The sequence below is a fragment of the Anoplolepis gracilipes genome, chromosome 2, assembly GCF_047496725.1.
Source record: "Anoplolepis gracilipes chromosome 2, ASM4749672v1, whole genome shotgun sequence".
Lineage (NCBI taxonomy): Eukaryota > Metazoa > Arthropoda > Insecta > Hymenoptera > Formicidae > Anoplolepis > Anoplolepis gracilipes.
The window spans coordinates 13512845-13536648 of record NC_132971.1 but is presented as its reverse complement, the minus strand read 5'-3'; the positions used below and the strand labels follow the sequence as shown (position 1 = coordinate 13536648).

At 30.9% G+C, this 23804-nt stretch overlaps 1 protein-coding gene across 1 annotated transcript in view; it reads right to left on the bottom strand.

Moving 5' to 3' along the window:
* Positions 1-9995: 9995 nt before the first annotated feature.
* Best2 (bestrophin family protein) overlaps positions 9996-23804 on the bottom strand; it is a 51120-nt gene continuing 37311 nt past the window's right edge. Inside the window, exons 5-10 of the mRNA XM_072911377.1 lie at positions 16786-17024; positions 13790-13918; positions 13584-13691; positions 13110-13370; positions 12657-12918; positions 9996-11632 (exon numbers count right to left, since the gene is read on the bottom strand). Of these exons, the coding sequence (XP_072767478.1) occupies positions 10572-11632; positions 12657-12918; positions 13110-13370; positions 13584-13691; positions 13790-13918; positions 16786-17024 (2060 nt within the window). The 3' untranslated portion in view covers positions 9996-10571. The remainder of the gene's footprint in view (positions 11633-12656; positions 12919-13109; positions 13371-13583; positions 13692-13789; positions 13919-16785; positions 17025-23804) is intronic.

The following is a 23804-nucleotide window of genomic DNA, read 5'->3' as shown; positions in this document are numbered from 1 at the left end:
TTACATTATTTTAGTTTTCTTAATGCGCCCACACGAAAGGAAATAACCAGTTGATAACATCAATCATTAGTATACAAAAAAATATATTATTATAATTACAGATATATGATACATGTAATATGCGGATACGCATTAAAAAGATGGATGCAAGCGTGTGTTGCAACAGGTATTTGCTTTGTCTGCGTATGCAAAAGCTATCGTTTACGATGCGCGATATAGGTGCAGGTAATCGCGAAAGGTTCCATGCAGCTTCTTTCCCTGTATGTACATACGTATGTGTTTGTGTGTACACGAGAATATGTGTATATACGAGAATGTGTATGTGTCTGATTGTGAGACGTAGGTAAGATAATGCAACTCCAACAGAGTGCAACGTTGCCGGTGCAACCACCCCCGATATTGCTTCGAGCTGAAACAGCGAGGGCGGCAGGGCGGGGAAGCATATACACGGTGTCTTGCAAAAGTTCCAATTGTGTTCGCCATTGTGATGTAATATATACATTTGTAAACGATTCTCTCCTTTTCAATGTGTCCATTTTTTCTTACCATACTACAAGCGAGTACTAGTCTAACGTTGTATGCTGATTGTCCGAGTCAATCATTATTTATTATTGATACTTTTTATTTAGATTTCTTTAAGTATATGTGTATTCCAGTCTGAGCAAAATGCTCTACACATAGGATAAAACAAATTCTATAGAATCGACGACGTTATCTAAGTTCCGTTGCAATAGCGACATAGCGGCATGGCTTTCTTAATGTCTGAAGTTATTTATCAGATTACATCTAATGCAGAAAGTGCATAAAAGCTTAAAAGATCTTATAAATCTGTTCCTCTTAAAAGCAATGTTATATACTACTAAAAACGAGATATATTCTACATGAGGACACCCCGTGGATATAACTTATTCATGCTTACAAGAAATTTCCGATAGTAGTGGCAATTTGTTTAAGCAAATTGACAAAATTTTAAACTAAAAAGCACGAAAAAAATATTACTATACAAATTAATAATTATTTCTTAATTTATTAATTTTTTAATATAGAAATTACGTTATAAATACTTGATTATGCGTCGCTACAGAATTACTGAAAAATCTCAGCATACAGATATTCCTATATATGCACGTGCATTTTACATCTGTCACACTAAGCAATTAATTCGATTTATACGGATGAAAGTTGCGAGAAAAATAAAAAGGCGCACGTGTAAATCTGAAAGAGAGATCGCAGCTGTTACTTCGCTAACTGCATTTAAATGATAACATCCGCGATGTCTTTTTCGCTAGTGGTAAAATACGGAAAGATCAAGTCTTGCTCGCACGATCCTTCCTGCTTCGACTGCCTTCGCACAACGTGAAAAAAAAAAGTTTGGCGCACCTCAGTTGCATAATGCAAGGCAGGCTTCGTCAGCCAGTTTATCGACCTGTCAAGTATACAGCCTGTTGACAGATGTTGCGACGTGATCCCTTCGTGGTCTGATATATAAGATGTATATATCCTGATCTGTTCGTCATGTCTGTCGTTATTGTTATCGTTGCTGAGGCGGATCTCTACATTTATGCATGCGATTCGCTTACATGCGAATGTAATATAAAGTATATACAAACGACGGAGAGGTTTCTCGCATGCGCGCAAACATACGTCATTATTGTAATTTTGTTAGCGGAAGCGACGAGAAGTGGCTCGTTAAACGTTTAATTGCAACTTTGATTGGCCATCGTTAGTTTGTGTTTCTTCTTTGCCTTAAATACTCGCCGATTCACACTCCTTACTGTTAGATGTTAATTACTATTATACCTCTTGAATCAACAAAATAACACCTTACTTTAATAGCGTGAGTTCTTGTACGCTTCTTGAACGATACATAAATTACAGAACGTCTGCTTTTAGCATCTATCTTTCGATTGTTGCATGTTGAAATATTCGAAGCCACTGTACATATTTTACAGGAATTTTAAATAGCACGAAGAAACATATTTCTATCATTATAATTTAAAAATAGCATAATATCTCTCATCACAAATGCGTCGTTTCTTTTTAATGTAAAATTTGCGCCGCACGTGGTCGTGACAATGGTCGGAGATTTATGTAGATACGTTCGTGCTCTATCAGGTATCTCTCGAAAAAAGGAGGATCGAAATGTAGTGAATTTCTCGTTCCCCTAAATGCAATAGAACCGAAACGGAAGGGAGTAGACGTGCCGCTAATAAAGGAACGAAATCCGACTGTCTCTCTAACTCTCGAAAGATCGCGATGGAAGCCTATAATACTCGAACACGGTGAACAATCGGTTTGTTGGCAGTGATTTATAGATCCTTATAGAGACCACGGCGACTGTCTAACGTCATGGTATTTCGTATCGTGGTCACCTCGCTTCCGCCGTGTCGTGAATCAAACGAATATGTCACGACTGGCGCGATTGTATGAGCTAGCACATCGAAAACGTAAGATTGTAACTCCCACAAACTTTATAAAATGCTTCTTGCAAACTTTCTGATAAATATAAAGAATCAGTGCGTATCAATGAACTTTGATTATATTGTGCTGATATCCTGAAATAGTTTGTTTGATCTTAATCAACATAAACGCATTCAATTATGTATCTAACATGTAATGTTAGATACGTGTTTTACAAGTAAAATTAATAATTTATAAAAATATCAGCTATCAGAAGCTATATTATTGATATCTAATTAAGTGTTCTTATTTAAAAATATTTAAATATTGAATTACTTTTTATTTAATTTTTAAAACTACGTTTTGTACATTATTTAATTAATAAATATGAATAAATACACCCATACACACTTTTATTATATAAATAATTATATATTTTACATAAGAATAGGCAAGATTATACAAGATTATATAAAATAATTTTAGAATAAAAATATACTTTATTTAAAAATATATGTTTTATTAATTGGCACGCTTTTAAGTGTAAAAATTAATAAAGTCGATTAAATGTCGATAAAACTATACTGCTATATAGAAACAAAGCTCTCAAATATTTTTATTTGATCGACAATCAATCAATCAATAAATAGTGAGAAAAATATTATTAAATAAAACCGGCTATATATAAGCCAACTCACGGTAAAAACCGGTTTGCAACCACTATATATGAGCATCAAATTCGAGAGAATGTTTCGTTCATATAAACAGCGGTCTTATGCGAATGTACGTTTTGTTTTGTCACGTTTGTACGAGGAAGTTGAATATATAAAAAGCTTCAGGTTGGGAACCAAGACAATTTATGATCCATCATAATGCGGCTTAAACGCCCAAACACGTTTATTGTTCCCTGTTGCGATACGAATTTATTCCGGCTACCTGCTGCCAGACGACGACCGATTACCTCCGTCGTCATATTTCGTCACACAATAATAGGCTTCGAAAATTTCAGTCTCGACCCTTTCATGTCCGCTTTGAAAAGTATAAAACTTTAGGCATTGCCGTCGATCAGCCTCATATATTCGCATAACATTTGCACGGTAACCGCGCGGAGACAAATAAAACCAATTATTCACGCATTGGCGATCGGCACGCGTGGGAGGCTGGTGTTGCACGATCGCTCAAACGTCGATAGCCGGAAATACCACGGTCTTGTTAACCGTTGATCTAAGCGATTGTAGGTGTGGGCGCCGATCGTAGGCTAGCCGATCGTCCGCAACAACCTCCGGTATAGAGGAGAAAAATATCCATGGCGATGATCGAGAGAGAGAGAGACGATTAGCGATCCCCGTTGATACATATTTCGCTTTGCCATGCTTCCTTATATCGCCACGTGTACAGCTTCACCAATTTCCGTGCTAGCACGTCGCACAAACGAGATATTCCAGATATCACGAGCGCAGAAAATTGGAACCGTATTTGACGAGAACATATCGTGGGTGTCGATCGTGTCACGAGCGATCTTCCAGATTGCGCTCCAGGTCGGGGCTTGGAATGGATCTATCCCTGTCAGATAAGGCACGAGATGGGATATATAGGATATATAGGAAAACGTGCATTCGTAGTTTCTACAATTCCCACGCCCACCATCACACTGGCCACAAGACCGCAGAGCAGGTCCTAAGCGTCGCTTAACCACTGATATTATGTCTAAAAAAACCGATTCCGTTGCCTTTTGCCACAAGAATCGTAGCAGTACTAAAGTTATATAGTGACCTTGTACCAATATGATAATCTTTGTGCTATCGAATTTGAAGAGTATTCTCGATAACAATTATTTTCTGCGCGAGATTGTCCGCGAAAACAACTCTCTCGATATTATAATTGAATTATCACGCAGATAATCTCGTAAGAAATGTCAGATTATCGATCATTTATGTCAAAAAGGGAAATGATTTAATTCAACCGCGTTAGCTTATATAAACTCGCAGATATCTGTAGGAAGTATCCGCGTGAGAACCTGGCAGCTCATTAACTTTGCTCTACGAGATTAGGTGGCACGTGCGCGCACGCAATAAAACTTCTGACTATATATACCTGTTGGAGGTATATAAACGTCTATGTCATAATGATAAGATTATCTTTAATGCTTATGCTTTTCGTCATTTCAGCCTCATTATTTTGTTTACTTTCAAGTGCTGTTGACAAGAAGCCATCGTCGAGACAACTCGCTCGTACAAGAAGGTGAATTACAATCTCACGTTTATTCTCTTTCTACATTTATATTGACTGGCTCGTGCGACTATTCGATGACATTTGTGAAATTTTCGTTGAGATTACTGAAGTCCACGAGTTTGCTGTTGTAAATCGTAAGTTGCGAGATGAATGACTACAACTGTCATCCCACGCACAGATGACGAACTTCCTTATACCGCCTCGAAATTGAAAAATTTTTCAATAATCTGATTTGATAAGAAAATTTGTTAATGTAAGTGTTATCCTACTTTGCACAATTTTAGCACAATCCATTTTATTTTTAAATAAATTTAGTAATTTTTAAGTAATAACATTAGTGTATTTTTTAAATATAATTTCATGACGAGTAATTTATTGTATGTTTATAAGTTAGAGTTTTAGCTACTAATTTATAATTACTGCATTTTATTTAGTAATAATTTTTTTCGTTAACAATTGCCACAAAATGTACGGTCTCGATTAAAATGTGTCGTTTTACGTTCACTTCTGCCACAAAACGCATACGGTACTTTAACTTCTTGCCGCCATTTATAAGTATTATTGCTTCTAGCTAAATGTTATTGCTCGATCTTTCGGTTGCAGCATTTCATTACAAGCATTCAGACGTTATGACATGGTATGACCGCGTCCGTTACATTTGCACGATACCGATTCGTATCGATGCATCTCCGGCGCCGCACCTGTATACCGACGTTGTTATTACCTACATCATTATCTTTATCAAAATAGTCAATCTTTGTTAAAATCCTATACAATGTTGCTCAAACCATTGGACCAACCGGATCTGAAATCCAGTTCGTCGACTTACCGTAACATGATGCTTCTTGCGCTTTTCGCGAGGTATTCACATAATTGTACTAGATCGTTTAGAAAATACAGGCAGACATCGTGTATGAAAATAAGAATATAAGAAAAGAATAGAACACACACGACAACCTCAAAGAGCAATGAGAAAGGTGAATAAAGATGGAGATTGCTTTCTATTGCTAAGTGCAAAGCCATGCTGTTGTTGATAAGAAACTCTCACTCGTCTCGCACTTGTCACCAATAATCGTAGTTCGCCTGATAATTCATAAAATGCGTAATGATTAATTGTTACATCGTACGACAAGGCATGTAAATACAATATCTAGCTTCGTGACTTCAGAGTAAATTGGCACGATAATGGCTATTTGTTTTGTCAGAGAAATAGATAAATTGCATATGTGCGTACGTACTTATAAGGGAAAATCAACATTATCAACATAGGAAAATAAAAGCTCTTTCGATATTTAACAATTGTCATTTGGAAATTAAGTGAAAGTTGAATTGAAAAAAATAAGAATTACATCAGAATTGATAACAATAAAATAATAGCGAGCTAAATAATATTTATGCTAAAGAATTATTTTTTGCAAAAAAGATATTTGAATATATAATAATATATAAATATATTAAAAAATATATTTTATATAAAGTAAGAATAAATATCTTGTATTGTTTACATTTGTCACATAATCATTACAGTTAATGTAACATATTACTCTCTATGATGAGAATAAATTCATTAATATATTAAGCTTTAATCACAAATTGCAATTACAAGGATAAAAATTAACGATTAATAATTATGTGATTAATATAATATTTCGCATTTTATTTAGCCTTATCGGACAAACAATACATTATTTATGATATTTTTCCTACGTAATATAATTTGCATTGAGAACAGTTTTCTGTGATTAACAGTAAGTGATTATCAGAAGAACAATAAAACATCATGGACGAGATATACTATTGACTCTATATGTTATTAAAAGAATAATTATTCCGTAAAAAATTAGTTTGTAAAGATTCCAACAAAATAATTATTATTTTAGATTCCTATCATTACAATTCTTACTTGATTAAATAAATAAATCACTCAACATACGCTTTTTGAGATCCACTACGATATAATTATTACAAATATTATATTATATTTGAAAGTTAATTAATTAATAACTATACTAATTAATTATTTGTTGAAACATATTGTAATTGTATTTCAAAAAAGAATTTGACAATCTACAGAGCGCCTCACGTTATTATGCTTTCTTTATGGTATTACTGTGTTGCCGCACGAATGATAACATGGTAAGTACCTGTGTAACAATAACACACTACGTGAGGGCCAAATATTATGTGCTATACTTAATTTGCTACTATCTCGAAATACTTATTTTTTAAATTTTGCTTTATAATATAAATAAATTGCTAAATATTCTATCTTTTATTTTAAATTAAAAAATGTTGATAAATAGTGCCATCATCACTATACATAAATAAATATACCACAAGTAAAATCTAACTATCTATCTTATTTTATTTGATCAAGAAACTATTTGTATAAATTGATATAGTATTATATATCATTTTACGTCTCATCGAATTTTTAGTTTCTAAAAGAAATTAAGTTCTTAAAGACATTAAAGAATGAAGAATTTTTTTCTTGATTTAAGTAAATTAATGAAAGAAAATTTAATTATTGTCAATAGTGTAACTTATTTTTTCTTTGTTTTATTAAAATTGCGCAAATTTTTTTCATGCGTAAGAATCTGAAAAAAATAATAATAATAAATTATGTAATTTTTATTATGAAGATATAAAAAGCAAGGAAAACTTTGTTTTATTTATAGCTCAGATTTTACCCTAAAGTCATTAATTCTTTTTAAGTGGTTAATTAGCTATTTAAATCTTTATTAAGTTTTAATGATTTAATGATTAAATAATACGTGTTTGTAACATTTAAATAAAATTGCTGTTAATAATAAACTTATCAATATCACACACACGTAGCTAATACAATTATTATTAAAAACGTGTTCCTTTAACTAAAAGATTTCTATTAAAACGCGTTAAGATGTACACAGTTTAATAATTAATTATTTTTACCACGGGATATAAGTTAAATATAATGCAATCTTTTTTTTTAAGAGTATGTAAGATATTCTGAAAACTAAATTACACTAGCTAATTTTTTCAAAATATTTATTTAACATAGATAATAGATAATGAAAGATAATAGATAATTGATAATGAAACACATCGCTAATATATGTGTAGCTAGGTATACGTAAATAAGCACGATAACTTTAGAGCAGTCACTTATGTACTTCTAATTATTTGTGATAATAATTAGACATTTGCTACAGATATAACAAGAAATGTATTTATATACAAGTACAGTAAATTAAATATCTACAAAATTGGATTCTTTTTTCTTACATTACGTTACCGAATGTAAGAAATTAGAAACGAACAGTCATTGCATATACATACTGCTTTAACCATTCGATTAATCATCAGTTAAGATATTCAATAATGTTATAAATAAGCATTATCAATATATATTGGGTACGCAATATTTTCTATTTTTTTCTGTTCATCACAGACCGATATATGCAAAAAAAAATTGGCTATATGTTATATAATACATAATTATATAATACAATTATTACATAAAACTATTATATATATATATATATATATATAATTCCTTTGTTTTAATATTATCTCAATGTAATAGTCTTTATAATGGAAGCCCAACATACGGTATGGAACCACTTGATTTATGTGGATTTATTTGATCAATTTAAAATCGATCATTTAAACATCTAATTTAGAAAGTAAAAAATATAATAACAATTTTACTTTCTCTTTATAATTCAAACATATAATTCTCAAATTATTAAAAAAATATCTGTATTGGCATATTGATAATTCTCTCTAATTTTATAAAAAGTTTATATTTCGCTTGTTTACGATTATAAATAAACGCTGATATATTTCTAATAGATTCATTAGTTCTGTAAAAATCATATTCGCATTAACTTACTGCAAATAAAATTGCATTGTGTTAAAATTATTATTGCTTCCATCACAACAAAAAAATAGTGCTTATATGTACTCACATGTGCACAATGAAATAATGATATTTAATAATATATAATAGTTTACGATACATATAGCACTTTATTACTTATGATTTAGACTTATGTGTATTGGCATTGAGCATATTAATTAACTCAATAGAAATATTAAGTTAATATATTAATTATAAGATATATACATATATATGCTCTCGTCACTTTCGACAAGTTACATTTTTCTGTTTGAACAGTGTACTAATATATTTGCAATAACAATAAGTGATAATTGACTTTGTTATTACAAATACTTTGAGCTAATGTGCTTGTATATCAATAATTGATATGCACAAACATAAAGCACTTGTCCTAAAGCTTTTTCTATCAATTATATATAAAGATATTTTACAATTTTTTAAAAAATGTTTACATTTTTCATCAATTATACCACCCTAGTATTATATACATTTTATTTGACACTTTTATTAACCAGTTTAACTTTTCAAATATTATTTTCAAAAAATCTTGAACAGAATGAAATATACACATATGGAAATGTGTCAAAAACATGTGATTTTATGTAATCTACTCCTAAACTTATCTCTCAAAAATCTCTTAAATTTTGATAATTATTCTAATAGCATGTTATCAATTTGCGTCATAAATATGTTAAAATGGCAAATAAAATATTCTATTTTATCTACACAAATACATATTATATATTAGTAAATTATTATCTTGAATAATATTTCACATGCGAGACGAACAGTATGTCGCATTGATAAATTATGGCAATACGAATGTTTAAGAAATATTTAGCAAGATAATAAGTAACGGGGAAAAAATTAAAAAGTTAGCTATGTACAAAACCATATAAATACATGATTAATGTAAATTTGATTTCTCTTAATCTTATAAATCCACGATTGTCGTGGATTAAATTACAAACAATTTTACAAGACATTATATTAGATATTTATAAAAAGTGATATCACATCTCTCATGACGCACCCGCGTATACAAATAAATCAATTTACAACAAAATTATAATATATGATTAAGTATTGCAAAGTATATATATAATAATATAGTGCATTATAATATTAATCTACGCTTTTTTACATTATTGCACATGATATAAACATATTTTTAATATTTTTCATTAAATCGTCAAAACATTTTAAAGAAAAAAATAAAAAAAGAAAAGAATTACTTAGATCTATATCTGTTTATCATGTAAATGTAAAATGTAAATAATCGATTAGTAATAAACTATTCGATTTCTTTCACTTTTATGGAATTATCTTGGTAGATAATTCCGAAAAAACTTTATGATTATTATAACAAACATTAAATATATGTTCTGATAAGATTGATCGTTATGAATTATATATATATATATATATATATATATGAAGTCTTTAATATATAAATTACTATAATATTTACTATAATACTATTAATATTTATAACATAGCGGTGCAATCTACAATTTATTTTCCTTTGTTATTAAAAGATAAAATATCGTAAAAAATACTGCTATTTGCAGTAGGTCGTTTGAAATGTCCTTTTATCTTATTGTTAAGCATAGAACATTTCAAAAGATATCTTTACATATAATTTGAAATCAACCATGTGAATAATATAGATAAGAGGTAAAACTGTAAAAGATAGAATGGCGTGAGCTGTTCTTTGCATTTGTCAGGAGTACTCATGTTGTCTCTCTTGCACTTGTTGAAAATAGTTATCTCTACAAAGACAAATAAAAAATTAAAAGAAAAACAAAAGTTCTAATCATAAGATCATAAAATTTCACTACATTTTCTATAAACGAAAAGCACGAGATATATTTTTAACGGCAATTGATACATAAGCAATCTCGATACTAGATAATCAAAAGAGAATTTTTTCCGTAGATATTATATGCAATACAATATACATCACAATAACGTATGAAGATGAAGCTCAGGGAACGCCAACAGATCTTTAATTAATAAAATGAGTTGAAGACTATGTTGTTGATTCCCTTCATCAAACATAAACTTCGCCTCTCTTGCTGCCGGTGACAGTCGCCGCGGAAGGCGCACTTGTGGACAATGTCGAGGATGTCGAACCCAAGCCGCTCGAAAGCGATGCGTTGGTACACGAGACGCTACTAATCTTCCTCGGTGTATCTTGGACTCGTTGATTAGACCTGGAGAGATCGTGACCGAAGCTGTTAGTCCTCGGTCGAATGCCCTGATTGCCAGACGTGAGTCTGTCCACGATAATGAGACCATCCTGGCTATTTGACACCATTGAAGCCGTGCGACCTTCTCTTGATTGCAAACCCGGAGATTGCGGTAGCGACATGCTTCTGTCATCGCGACCAGGTTGAACGATCGGCGGCGGACCAGGTAGCGACGCCGATCGTCTACCTCGTGCGTCCGTCACCGTGAAATTTTGCGCACCTGGTAAAGCGGTGACGACATAGCCCAGTTTCTCAGGTTTCATCAGGATCGGTGAGCGATCGTTGTAACTATCGAAAGTGGGCGAGCTGCCATTGCTGCCTATCGGGCTGTTACTGTTGTCGATCAACGGCGTCGAGCGATCCTCCTGGCCGGTGATACTTCCGCTCCTACTGCTACCACTTCCGCTACCCTCTTCCTCGCTGCTATTGACTTCTGTCAACGTCGCTTGGATACCGTTGCCCTGATTGATGTGAGGCACCGTCGTCGTGGCCGTCGTCATCAGACCCAGCTGCGTCAGATGGCTCATGGTGACTGGTGTCAAAGTCACCGGCGTCATCAAACCGGCACCAGTCAACGTCGGCGAGAGTACGGCCTGCGCCAAGGCTGCCGCGCCAGATTTCCCCGAGGAGGGTGTGCTTTCGGTTTCCTGTATCGGCGAGAGCACCACCACTGACAGGTCGGTCGGATAATGACCGTTTGCTGGTATTACGCCTACCACGCCGGCGCCGATGTTCGCCGCATTCGTGGCCGACAGTGCCAACCTCTGTTCACGGTCGACCACCTCCTTTGTCACATCCGGAGTCGGTATGCGCGGCCTGTTCTTCAGGGATACCGGCACTGAGTTCAGCTTCGTCATAGTGCCTGTAATTAGAAGCAAATCGCCATGATTGTTAAAGCGACAGCTGATTCCGGATTTGGGATGATCTCGAGGACGCATATAGAAAATAGATAATGACATTGTCGATTAAATTAACAACCGTAAGACGTTTCCCGTCTGGAGACAGCGTCACAGATGAGCGTGGAAATGAGTTTTAGACCATTACTTTGGCGCCAGACAGGAGACACATCGAGTTATCATCACTATCATTGGCGAGAATATAATTACGCGGATATGATATTGTAACGGTGCTGTCTTTCTCCTATCGAGACGTGCCAGGAGAGAAAAGAATAGAAAGAAGTACAAGGATTCCTTAGAGAGTTTTCTTATTATTAAACGCGAGAGAAATAATTGCAGAAATTGCGGAAATCACGGAGGTCACATAAGATCAAACATTGCATAATCTCGCGCATACATGGAAATAATAAAGGAAAAGCTTGTGATTCCTCGAGACTTTCTTTTAAAACAAGTCATGACTCAGGAGAAAAAATCTTCGATTGAAAACACCCGCACTGTCGGATAGTCTTTGAAAACATATTAACGAGATGAGCATTCCAGCATTGATATAAAGATGAAAGATAAAAATATAAAATAAGAAAAAAAATTTCACATTTCATTCTTTTTGAGATAATTTTGATTAAAGAAGAAAATTATTACTATGTACTTCAATAATTTATTTTATTGTAATAAAAACACTTTGCAATAATATTTTTCTTTCCTTCGTTTCATATAAAATTATTTAAAAAAAATCAAATGTCTAAATGCTTTTTTATTGTAAATATTTTTTATACTGTTCAAAATTTCATGTAAATTTAGAATAATGAGTTGACATATGTAACATCAGAAAAAGAATATATTATTCTATTGTATATATAAATAATTCACACACATAATATGACAAATCGTCGTCGTTAACATAAAAGCTTCATGTGACAGTTAAATGTCACTTTGCTTTTTATTAATTCTTTTCTTGTAATATTATTAAACTCTTCTCATCGATATACACACCTTGACGACCCATGCGTTGACTACGAATGCTCTTACGTCCTACGAGACGATCGTAGAAAGACATTTTGAGATTTGGATTGTTCGTTTGCGGGAGACCGCCGGTCTCAGGACTACTGTATACGCTGTTGTGTCTATTTCGTGAAAAGAATCCACCGCCACTGCTGTACGTGGTCGAGGAACTGCGTACCGAGCCCATTCGAGTAATCTGTCGTTGGAACCATCCGTTCTTCTTTCGTTCTACCAGCGGAGTATCCACGCTTTCCTAATAAACGCGAAATTTAATATTAATATTATTATAAAATTATGAAAAAATAAAAAATTACATATAAATTAAAAATAATTTATCTCTTCAATATCTTGAATAAAATAATAGCATTTAAATTGAATATAAGAGCACAGTGTTTATTGCTTATATAAAATTATTATAATATTGCGCCTAAACAATTCACTTACGTAATCGGCGTACATATCATCCTGATGAGTCTTACGATGATGAACGTGACTATGAATCTGTGTACCTAGCATAACATTTGCATAAAGAGCATCGCTATCTTTTACTTTGTAATGCTCCGCGGAGCCTTTGGGTTCCTCTTTTCGATATTGCTCGCTGGCGACTGTATACGGTAAGTCTTTGGGTACGACTTCGTCCCAATATTGATCTTTTAGAAGTTCTGGATGTTCCTCGTGCATCTCATCAACGATCATGTAACCGGCCTGTCATACGATAAACATGATGATAAGATAAGAAAAACTGCATTAACATTGAATGTTGAAAAATTAATATAAAAACCAAGATAGCGAAAAATGTGTCCATATATGCACAAATTTTTTATTGTCATATCTATTTTGACAAAGAAACACTTTCAATGTAATAGTTTGTAAATTATTTAAATGTAAAGTTACAACTTTTATAACTATTTCATGTACCTTAATATGCCTATCTATCAGCCAGTTTAGTTCGATATCGTCATCATCTTCTCCGAAAGGATTAATTAATACCTCGGCGACTTTCAGCCATCCGACGTAAAAACAAAACTGTAAAAACAATTTGAACGTTTATGAAAAATCTTAAACATTATGCAGAAAAACTTCTATACATTCCATAATCGATAATATCAATTATTATTAATCACCTGCAGCGTTGTGAAAAACGGAAAATACATATCCGTGTCCTCATACTTCCCGGTGCCTTTAGAATGTGCAACAAATTGTCTACCGAGCAAGGCTGAGAAAAAGTAGGCGTACAGTGATAATGTTACTACCTGAAAATATACAATATATTAAGAACTCTGTGTCAAGAGAGTCCTCTTACACTATTATGATAAAAAACACGGCAATTATAGCGACGGTTTTTTTATTTGTCAATTCATTGAAATTGTTTTTCAGTTGACAATTTATTTGTCAAATCATCATTTTGAAAAAAAGCTAGCTAATGATATTAATTTTAGCAACAAAAAATTATCATGTAATACAATTTATTTGATAAAACTCACAGTTTATTTAAACGGAAAGAAAAAAATGCGCCTAAAAAAATAATTTAGACTTCCCACCGGAAGTCTTGAGGGCTTCGTTAGAGATTATTGCTTCTCGTCGCTTCTCTTTCTTGTCGCGCAAGTACAAGCAAACAGGTTTAATGAATGAATATCAAGGTCGTCGCGAACGCCGCCTTTCTCATCGAAGGTTACCAGGAAACAGTAGTTTATGCAAAAGTATAACGCGACTCTTGTCCATAAAATGTGTTCAACAAATAATGTCGCATATATATATGAACTTTGAGCATTTCGGAATCACCAGATTCAAAGGATTCTTTACGGAATGTAACGCGAAATTATTCTTGAAGGCGTGACGTATCGCGGTAAAATTACTGTTCAACTCTCTTGACGGCCTTGACCATGCAACACGTATTGGCTTCATGTTCATGCGCGATTCATTATCCGCACTTCATCCGTTGGTTGAAAGGCGTGTTTTTAATTAAACTTATTATATTACATGTATAAATTATAATAAATATGCTGTAAACCATAATTAGCCAATATGCAATTAAACTTAATTATTAACATATTGTTTTTTTTATTGACATGTTGTAAATATATATTTTTAAAGTATATTATTAAGTATGCTATTTCGCATTGTAAATTCTATAATAATATAATTATTAAAAAAATATTTCTTTTTAATATAATATATATATCCAAATATGATAGAAATATAAATATAATAAAGAAAAACAAATAATATTTATTGTATGTTATATGCGGAAAATACTGTATCAGATTCGGATTAAATATTTTTTCTAATAATGCGATCCATAGTATTACAGCTTCTTAAAATTGTTTGTTACATGAATAAGCAAAAACATTTGCAATGTAAACGCAGACGTATGCAATAACAGCGAGCATCTACGAGGGTATATTAATCTTCAACGAATGTATCATTATTCAGTGAATACTCTACGATAATTACGCGTAATCATTTTGCGATTTCACGGAGCATGTCAAATCGTACTATCGTTTTGAGAAAGATTTATACATAAGCAAAAGCTATATCGCACACACACACACACACACACACACACACACACACACACACACACACACACACACACACACACACACACACACACACACACACACACACACACGCGCACACATACAAATTCAAATACATTATTGCTTTGTTAGCTTTCCCTAATTAATAACAACTTGTTTGAGATAAGATAATTATTTTATATAGATATACAATATTGTAATTTCTTTTTACGTTTTAAATATATTGATTATTTTATATATTATTTTTTAATCAAAAGAAATTTGTATTTTTATTTATACGATGTTCTAGATATTCAAGTACTTGCAATATATTAATAATCATAATATTTAATAATAATTATAATAAATTAAGAAAAACATTTAGAAATAGTAATTAAAGTTCAAATTGAGAAATACGAATACATATACACATTCAATAACAGAGATCAGATAAAGTTTCCCGACACATTACGTTCATCAAGATTTGCGAAATAGCGCAGTTTTTAGTTCTTGAAAAATAGCATCTCTGTGCCGACAGTTTATGAAAGTTAATTAATGAACAATTACAATTGCACAATAGATGTCGGCTAATTGCAATATGAAACGCGTCCTTCCGAGAATGGATGCACTTTACAATCTCAACGTATTTTAAATATATTGTTCTGAATCCTTTTAGCAGACAGAAAGAATCAAAATTATATCGTATAATTAAAATAAAATAAACAAGATTATATACAATTGTCTAACATACTAATTGTTTAAAAAAATTGCGTGCTACAAAGACATATTTTTACATAATTTTAATTGATTACGAATAAATGTGTCTGTGTGTAATTTATTTATTAACTAAATAAAATTTAATATATTTAACTAACATTTGCTTTAAAAAAGATAACTAAATAATTTACCAATGAATAATATACCAATTTAAATAATTTACTTCTAAGATAATGAAATAGTATTGATTATATATTTCTTTATATAAATGACGATAGATTTTCCTATACATGTAATTCAATTTGATATCCAAAATTGCAAATAAAATGTAAATAATGCATTGAATACAGTTTGTCAAAGAATTACGTAATAATGCGTCACGCCCGTGGCGCTTGAAGCATAATAATAGCACGATTACTGAAGAATGAAGACATTCACGTAACATATTCGACATCTGCCAATAACAAGTAGCATTATCGATATCTAATTGTTATCTTCGCTACGTCAATATGAAAAAGAATAAACAGAAAAGGCTACAAAAATAATATTTTTCCGTTTTTTCCTCTCATATGTAGAAAAAATACAATAAAGAAGATTATGTACAGAATTTCATTATTCTTGAAATTACCCAATGAATTTATAAACAGTGATTACGAACCATTATCTTCAAGATTTATTTCTTTCGTTTATTATTTCCTTGCATTTTATCAATTGATTAGATATCTTATCAATTATCCGTGAATTTATTGTTATTTATTAGACAGATAGTTTTATATGCTTAAAGAAAACAAAGATATTTCACTGAACCTATAGAAATAAATCTAAACAAGTAATTGGCATTCAATTTACAACGCAGTTTGATTTTATTTAGCGAAAATATTTACCTGAGTGTAGACTAGAGGTACGCAAACGGTATCGTAACCAATCAGCGCGCCAAGCCTCTTCCGGATATCGCTGAGCTCGACAAGAAGAGTTTGCACTACTTGATCGCTAGTAATCAGGGCTTCCTTCCTCGCCCTGTTGATAATGTTGGTCGCCCAGACGAGCGGCATCCAGTACTTGGACATGGCAGCCTTCTTATTCATCATCTCGAAGATTTTCTTCTCCGATTCCATCATCAGACCTGAGAAAAAAAAAGCATTGACGATTCAGCATGAGCTGCTTCGTTATTCGTCCGACTTGAAGCGAAAAAACATTTCCGGACGTCCCAGCAAGCTGTGTAATTACACGAACTTTCCCCGTTTGAGACGTTTGAAAAATTTCCTCGACGAGATATGAACGTCTTATAGTCGTGAATCGTACATCGCGATCGATATCACAGGGCAGTAAGTCAGCAAAGCTCGCGCCTCGGCAATCCCGCGTTAATTAACGAATTCACTAGTATGGTTCGTTAATTAACAGATTATCAAATAATCAGCATCTTTCGCCGACTTTCGCGCGTATGAGCTCTATGTGTACAATATAATCGCGCGTTCGTTTTAGCCAAGGTAGACTCGAGTATAAAACTGAATAAACCTCCAACGCAAAACACGAATTATATGGCCATTGTCTGCATAATAGGTTTCTTTGAAATCGAGTGAAATCGCCAGTCAGTTAAATTCTGCTTTATTTCCTGATTAGTACTGTATTATATACAAACAATATTCCAGAACTTTTTAACTTAAACGCATTTTATGCAAGTAGATTTATAATTAGAGATAAAAATTAGATTTTTATATCAGATTATATATCACTATTTTAAATCAGTTTTTTAATTTCATTTACTGTGATTAATGTATTATATATATAATTTAATAATAATTCATATATTATATAAAATTATGTAACATTATATAATAATTTAAATAATATATATATTAGAGTTTGTGTTAAAAAATTGCAAATTATGCATAATAAATGAACTTATAAAAAATATTTAGAATATTTAGTTTATATTTTTATAGAAGATTTGCAAATTTAGAAAGTTTTCACTGATTGTTGTTTGTCAACAATTCTATTTATGTTTTTCTTATTCTATTCTATAATATAAATAGATATACTGAATAAATTTGTGATATAATGTTAAAGAGAAAAATGCATCTATATCATGAGAAAAATTCAATGTTCTTATAGAAGACGTTTTATTATAAAATGATTAATAGAAATTTAATTAGAATTGCACAAAAAAGATGAATTATTTATTACTTGAAAAAATAGAAATCACAAAATTGCTAGAAACAAGTCATACAAATCTGTTACAATATCGCATATGCACAATAGTACGATGAAGTCAATAAGAAGAGATGATCATTAGGTTAATCAAATGATTGTCTTCATTGATGTCAGATAAGGAATGTGATAATGTATATAATGATTTTCATATGTGGATTTGATGTGAAAGATAATCAAAAAATCCTGATGAATTATCTATTCCGAGACTATTACGCAGTATCCAATTTCTTCTACACTAAATTTTAATGAGGGATCTTTGATGAATTGGTCGAGATATTTCTAGTGAAAGTGCGAAACAAATTATTTATATCCCTGTTGTTGTGCGTATTGAACATTAATATTATTCTCTAATATATGTGTACAAAACTTGAAATAACTGAAAAAGTGTGCAACATTAAAATATTCTGTTTTTTTTTTCTTTGCTATCTTTAACATTAATAAATTAACTTTCTTTATTGAATATATTTACATATTTTCCATTTTTTCAAAGTTTGCCTTTAATAAGTATATTCAATATTCAATATGTTATTTTAATTAATAAAAATATTAAAATACCAAGTTTTTGTGTGTTTATTAAGACAAATATAAATTTTAATTTATAAGATATTATTTTTCTTAAAAATGCACAATCATTTTAAAATCTATGTTACCCAACTGTTACGTCCAGTCGGCTCCACGTTTCTTCCTCTCACACGGATTAATTGATAAGCGATAAACGAGAAGTCACTCGACAAACAGACTGTTCTTGTCAAACAACACTTTAAACATTTCAATACGATTTCTCAACAAATACGGAAGGGCTTGATGATGAAACACATTACGGTTCGTCACTACGTAAGATTAGATGATAATCGCTCAATTAGTAATAAGGAAAAGTCGCGCGATAAATAGACCGTTCTTGTTACACAACATTTTAAACATTTCAACGCTTCCTAATGAATACACGCTAAAAATACATTACACAACGAAGAAAACATTCTATCTGTTTAATATATAATAAGAATTTTGTTATTGTCATTATTAAAGTCTCTTATAAATGTAGCAGAAAATGATCACCAATCGATGAGATAGATTAAATATATCAGGTACAACTACAGTCAAAACAAGAATTTTAAAAGTCGCAGCAATCGTAGAGAATATCAGAACTATTAATTCAATTGATATCTGATCGAGTAACGGAAATTATAATTTCTTTTGAAAGCATGTTTTTATTGTTAGAGCAGAAAAGATCGCGTTTGCACAAATGTATATCCGTAACTTAGCTGGGGCGATGACCAAAAAAATAAGGCAACCTTGCTGCGGATATCTATCGAAATCATTCGCGACGTCACTCTAACAAGTCATTGATCGAAGAAACTGTCTGCGAGATGAAAGAAACTCCAATGGACATGTGTAGATTACTAATGACGGTGCAAATGCTCTTTTATTCAGCTGGCGTACGATAGTTGGATCAGATACACACCTTAATAATAAAAACTGACATAGACAGTCCCCATACATTCGATTTATAGTGTTTTATATGTCTTAAACACATAGCATTAACATTTCTATTCGCGATAAATTATAATTTTTTTTTTGCGACATGTGCTTATATAGCATAAATCGTATATGCTTAGCACACGTCTTATTATTATTTCTTTCATATACTGTTTTAAAAGTTGTATATTGTCCTATTTTTACTCTTTAGATCTGCATTTATAATATATGCCAATAAATAAATAAATAAATAAGTTTCTGTAAATAATTATCAAAATATAAAAGAAAAGATTCTAATATATCTGTTTATAATATATCCCTACAATAAATAAGTGTTGTTGTTATATGTTGATTTACGTCTCCGACTTAATTTTACAACCCTTAATTATACATATAATCAAAGTTCAGAACTCTGTCAGAAACGATTATAACAATCTTTGTGCTCAAGCTCTAAAACTGATATGACATGTGTTATACGACAAATTTTTCAAGCGTGTTGATTGGTTACAAAGATAGAAAATTTTTAGATATTTTTCTAGAGAATTTTCAGAGAACTTTCTTTTTTTCCGGATAAACGGTGTATATACGGGCACTCCATATCAAATCAATAATTTTTATTTCATTATATCAAGGACATGTATGTAAAGCTAACAACCTTGAAACTCAAAAAATCTCTTATAAATATTAATGCAATGTTTTTCAGCAGAGAACACATTTTAAAAGCAGAAAATGAATAATATTAAAATAAACAAATACATAAAAAAATGTGTCTCACGCTTAATTCACACACATCAATATATCTTATTATTTTGAAAAAAATTAGACTTAACATTTTTACAGAATATTCTCGAAACATATAAAAGTATTAAATAAAAATGTTAAAAAGTCTGATGTTTCGCATTCTTCTAAATATGTATTTCACTATGCGAGACATATGTATAATACAGAAGTCAGATAAAGTTCTTTGAAATTCCAAACTCGAAGGATATCTCACAGAAATGCATTACCTGAGATACTCCCGTCGAGATATAAAAATATTTTCCTATTGTGTGTATAGTGATAATCATATAGTAGAAGAATTTTTAGGTTTACAGATAATTCCAGACTTAGTCTTAAACTTAAAGCTTCTTTCACTATACGATTGTCACTATATACACAATAGGAAAATGTTTTTGTAAATAGATTGAGCTTCTCAATCATGTGAAAACGCTTGCCGCGCGGCAAAAGGCGATGCGATAGCCAATCAATTATTTGCTCTTATGGAAAAGATACAAAATAATTGGCTACCGCGTCTCCCCTTTTGCCGTGCAGCAAGCGTTTCCGTGTCCTGTAGACAGAAACCCTATGGATAGACAAAGTGTAAAAAACTTCTGCAGTGTACATGACACGCACTTGTATTCTCGGTAATCGGAAAAGTATTGCAATAAATTTCGTATACATTGTTTAAACTTGGAATTAATTACGCGCGAATAGTTTGGCGTAATATTCGAGTAGTATTCGAGCTTTTGTGTTTTATTTTTGTTCATAATGGCTACGATAACATGCTTACCAGAAGAGATGATAAATATTATTCTTGAATACAAAAATATCACAATTGAAGATTTTATTAACTTTAGATACGTGTGCAAGAAATTTCAACACGTAGCCAAATATAACAATTTTAAGAAAAAAAGGTTTCTTTAGAGGTAATTTTTTTTGTAAATTTCCAGAAATAATTCTTTGTAATTTTCCCAGAGTTAATTATTTGTTTGTAAATTTTTCACAATTATATCTTATTAACCTACCACACACTCAATACTGCAAAAAGCATATTTTATGAAAAATAAAAAACAATACGAAAACGGTTAAGAAACGGGTCAATAAAAGCTAAAAACATAAAAAAGTACAACCAATTCTTTATTAATCAAATTTTTTATGTAATTAATTAATGGAACAGTTAAATGCTATACCTTTTTTTAATAATATATATATATATATTATATATATATATATATATATATATAATTATAAAAATAATATTATTAATATAATATTATAGCTTTATTAACTATAACTTAACACTCTTTTACTTAACTTTTACACTCTTTATATTTATAAAATTATACATATAATAGCATAAATAACATAATTAAATAAGTAAAGTAAAAATAATTAAATATATTATAATTTAAAAAGATATATAGTTTACATATAAAATATATAAATTGAGAAAAATTAATGCAAAATTTTATTTCTTAATATACTTTTTGTCCTATTTATATTATTATATATAATATATATATATATATATATATATATATATATATATATATATATATATGTTTATATATATAAATCTATTACATATAATATGATATAATTAAAAACATAAAATTTACATTAATTTTTCATAATTAAATGATAATATTCTATTATTTTTATTTTACTAATTTAATTATCTTATTTATGTTATTGTATAATTTGACAAATTTATGTTCTGTAACTATTTATGTAATCTATTTATGTTAATGTAACATAATAAGCCTATAATGTTATATTAATAATTTATTTTATAAATATGGTCTATTATTTTTATCATTGTATAGTGTTATAGTGATAAAAACTTAATTATAATTTAAATTTGAAAATTATATGCCACATATCTTATTTTAAACTAAAAAAATTGATATTTTGAAATAATCTTGTATATTAAGTAACTTAACCAATTTAATTCTTTGAAAACTTATAACTAATTCAATAGTGTGTTTTAAAAATATTACTTTAATAAAATTTCTAAAAAAAAAATGAAATATAAAAGCTAAAATAAAATATAAAAGAAAACATATATGAACAATGGAAGCAATAAAATGTTTTATTATTATAATAGTTTTTTCGGCAAAAAATATACTGTTGTACTTTGTATTTTATAATATACGTTTGAAGAACACCTGCAAACATCGCAGAATATTCAAACTGTAAATCGTTACCGAGTGATCGATCGATTCGATATGCGATCAGCTCGCCCCATTCGTCACACGACCTTGAGTCACATGGCATCGTGCACAATGAGCCCGAGAATTTGTAGGCAGCTACTGAAAGTAACGGCTGATAACTCATTGAGTGACTCATTCGAGTTTCACGATACGTTATTGGCAGCGAGGACCAGATATGTGGGATGTTGAAAAATCCTTGCTCGACATACAAGTGTAAAACCGGATTATAAAAAAAATATAAGAGCTTGACAGGAATAACTAACGGATATTCGTATAATATTAAAATCGAAAAATAAAACACGACAAATTTAATAAATTCAAGATTATAAATAATAAATAAAAAAAAAAACCAGTTATAAATATATTGAAACAATGATGCAAAATGTCAACACATCGTTTAATTAAAAAGCATTCAATGTTAAAAAAAAATATTTAATCTCTGTGTATGTGTGTGCGGTTACACGTATTATAATACATTTTGTCGGCGGTTTACATTTTTGATGTGAAAAATTTGCGGCGCCGGTGCTGTGCGTCTCAAAAATTTCGAAAGCGTCTACACCACGATAAAAATAATTTATATCCACTTTCACAGATTTTAACGAATAGCACGAATTCGTGGGACAATGTCCGCTTAATTTGTGCGTTGGTGTTAAATTTATTGGTCGAAGCAAAACGCCTCTCAAGATCTAACGACATAACTTCCCACTACCTTTACCTAGAGTATCTATATACCTACTTCTCTAAAGATAAGAGTTACTTAATGCCGTTAGTATCTGTTAATAGAAGCAAATCGACGATAATTAAGAAAGCGTCAGATCACATGTATGCGTAGTTTCCCGACCTCGTAGCTGTTTACATTAAATTATAGCTCGTAAATCATAATCACCATGTATCCAGTAGAGATCGAGGCTCATACTTGTGACGTTCGATATAAAACTTGATGCGCATGTAATGAGTTTGAATCCGCGATCATTAAATCTGGATTAGTAACTAGCTTTCTGCGTAGTACTTGCTTTGTAACATTATGCTTCGCCCGATATAAATAAACAGTTAATGTAATTATAGAATATTAAAGTACGCACGAATGCACAAGAAAAATACCTCATGGTCTAAATATAAATGGATATTTATGTAATTAGTTATAATATAGCAGTTCTTGCTTGAATACCTAAGGTGCAATTAATGTCTAACATAACAAATAATTTATAATATTTTAAACAGTCTAAATATGTATAATTAACCTT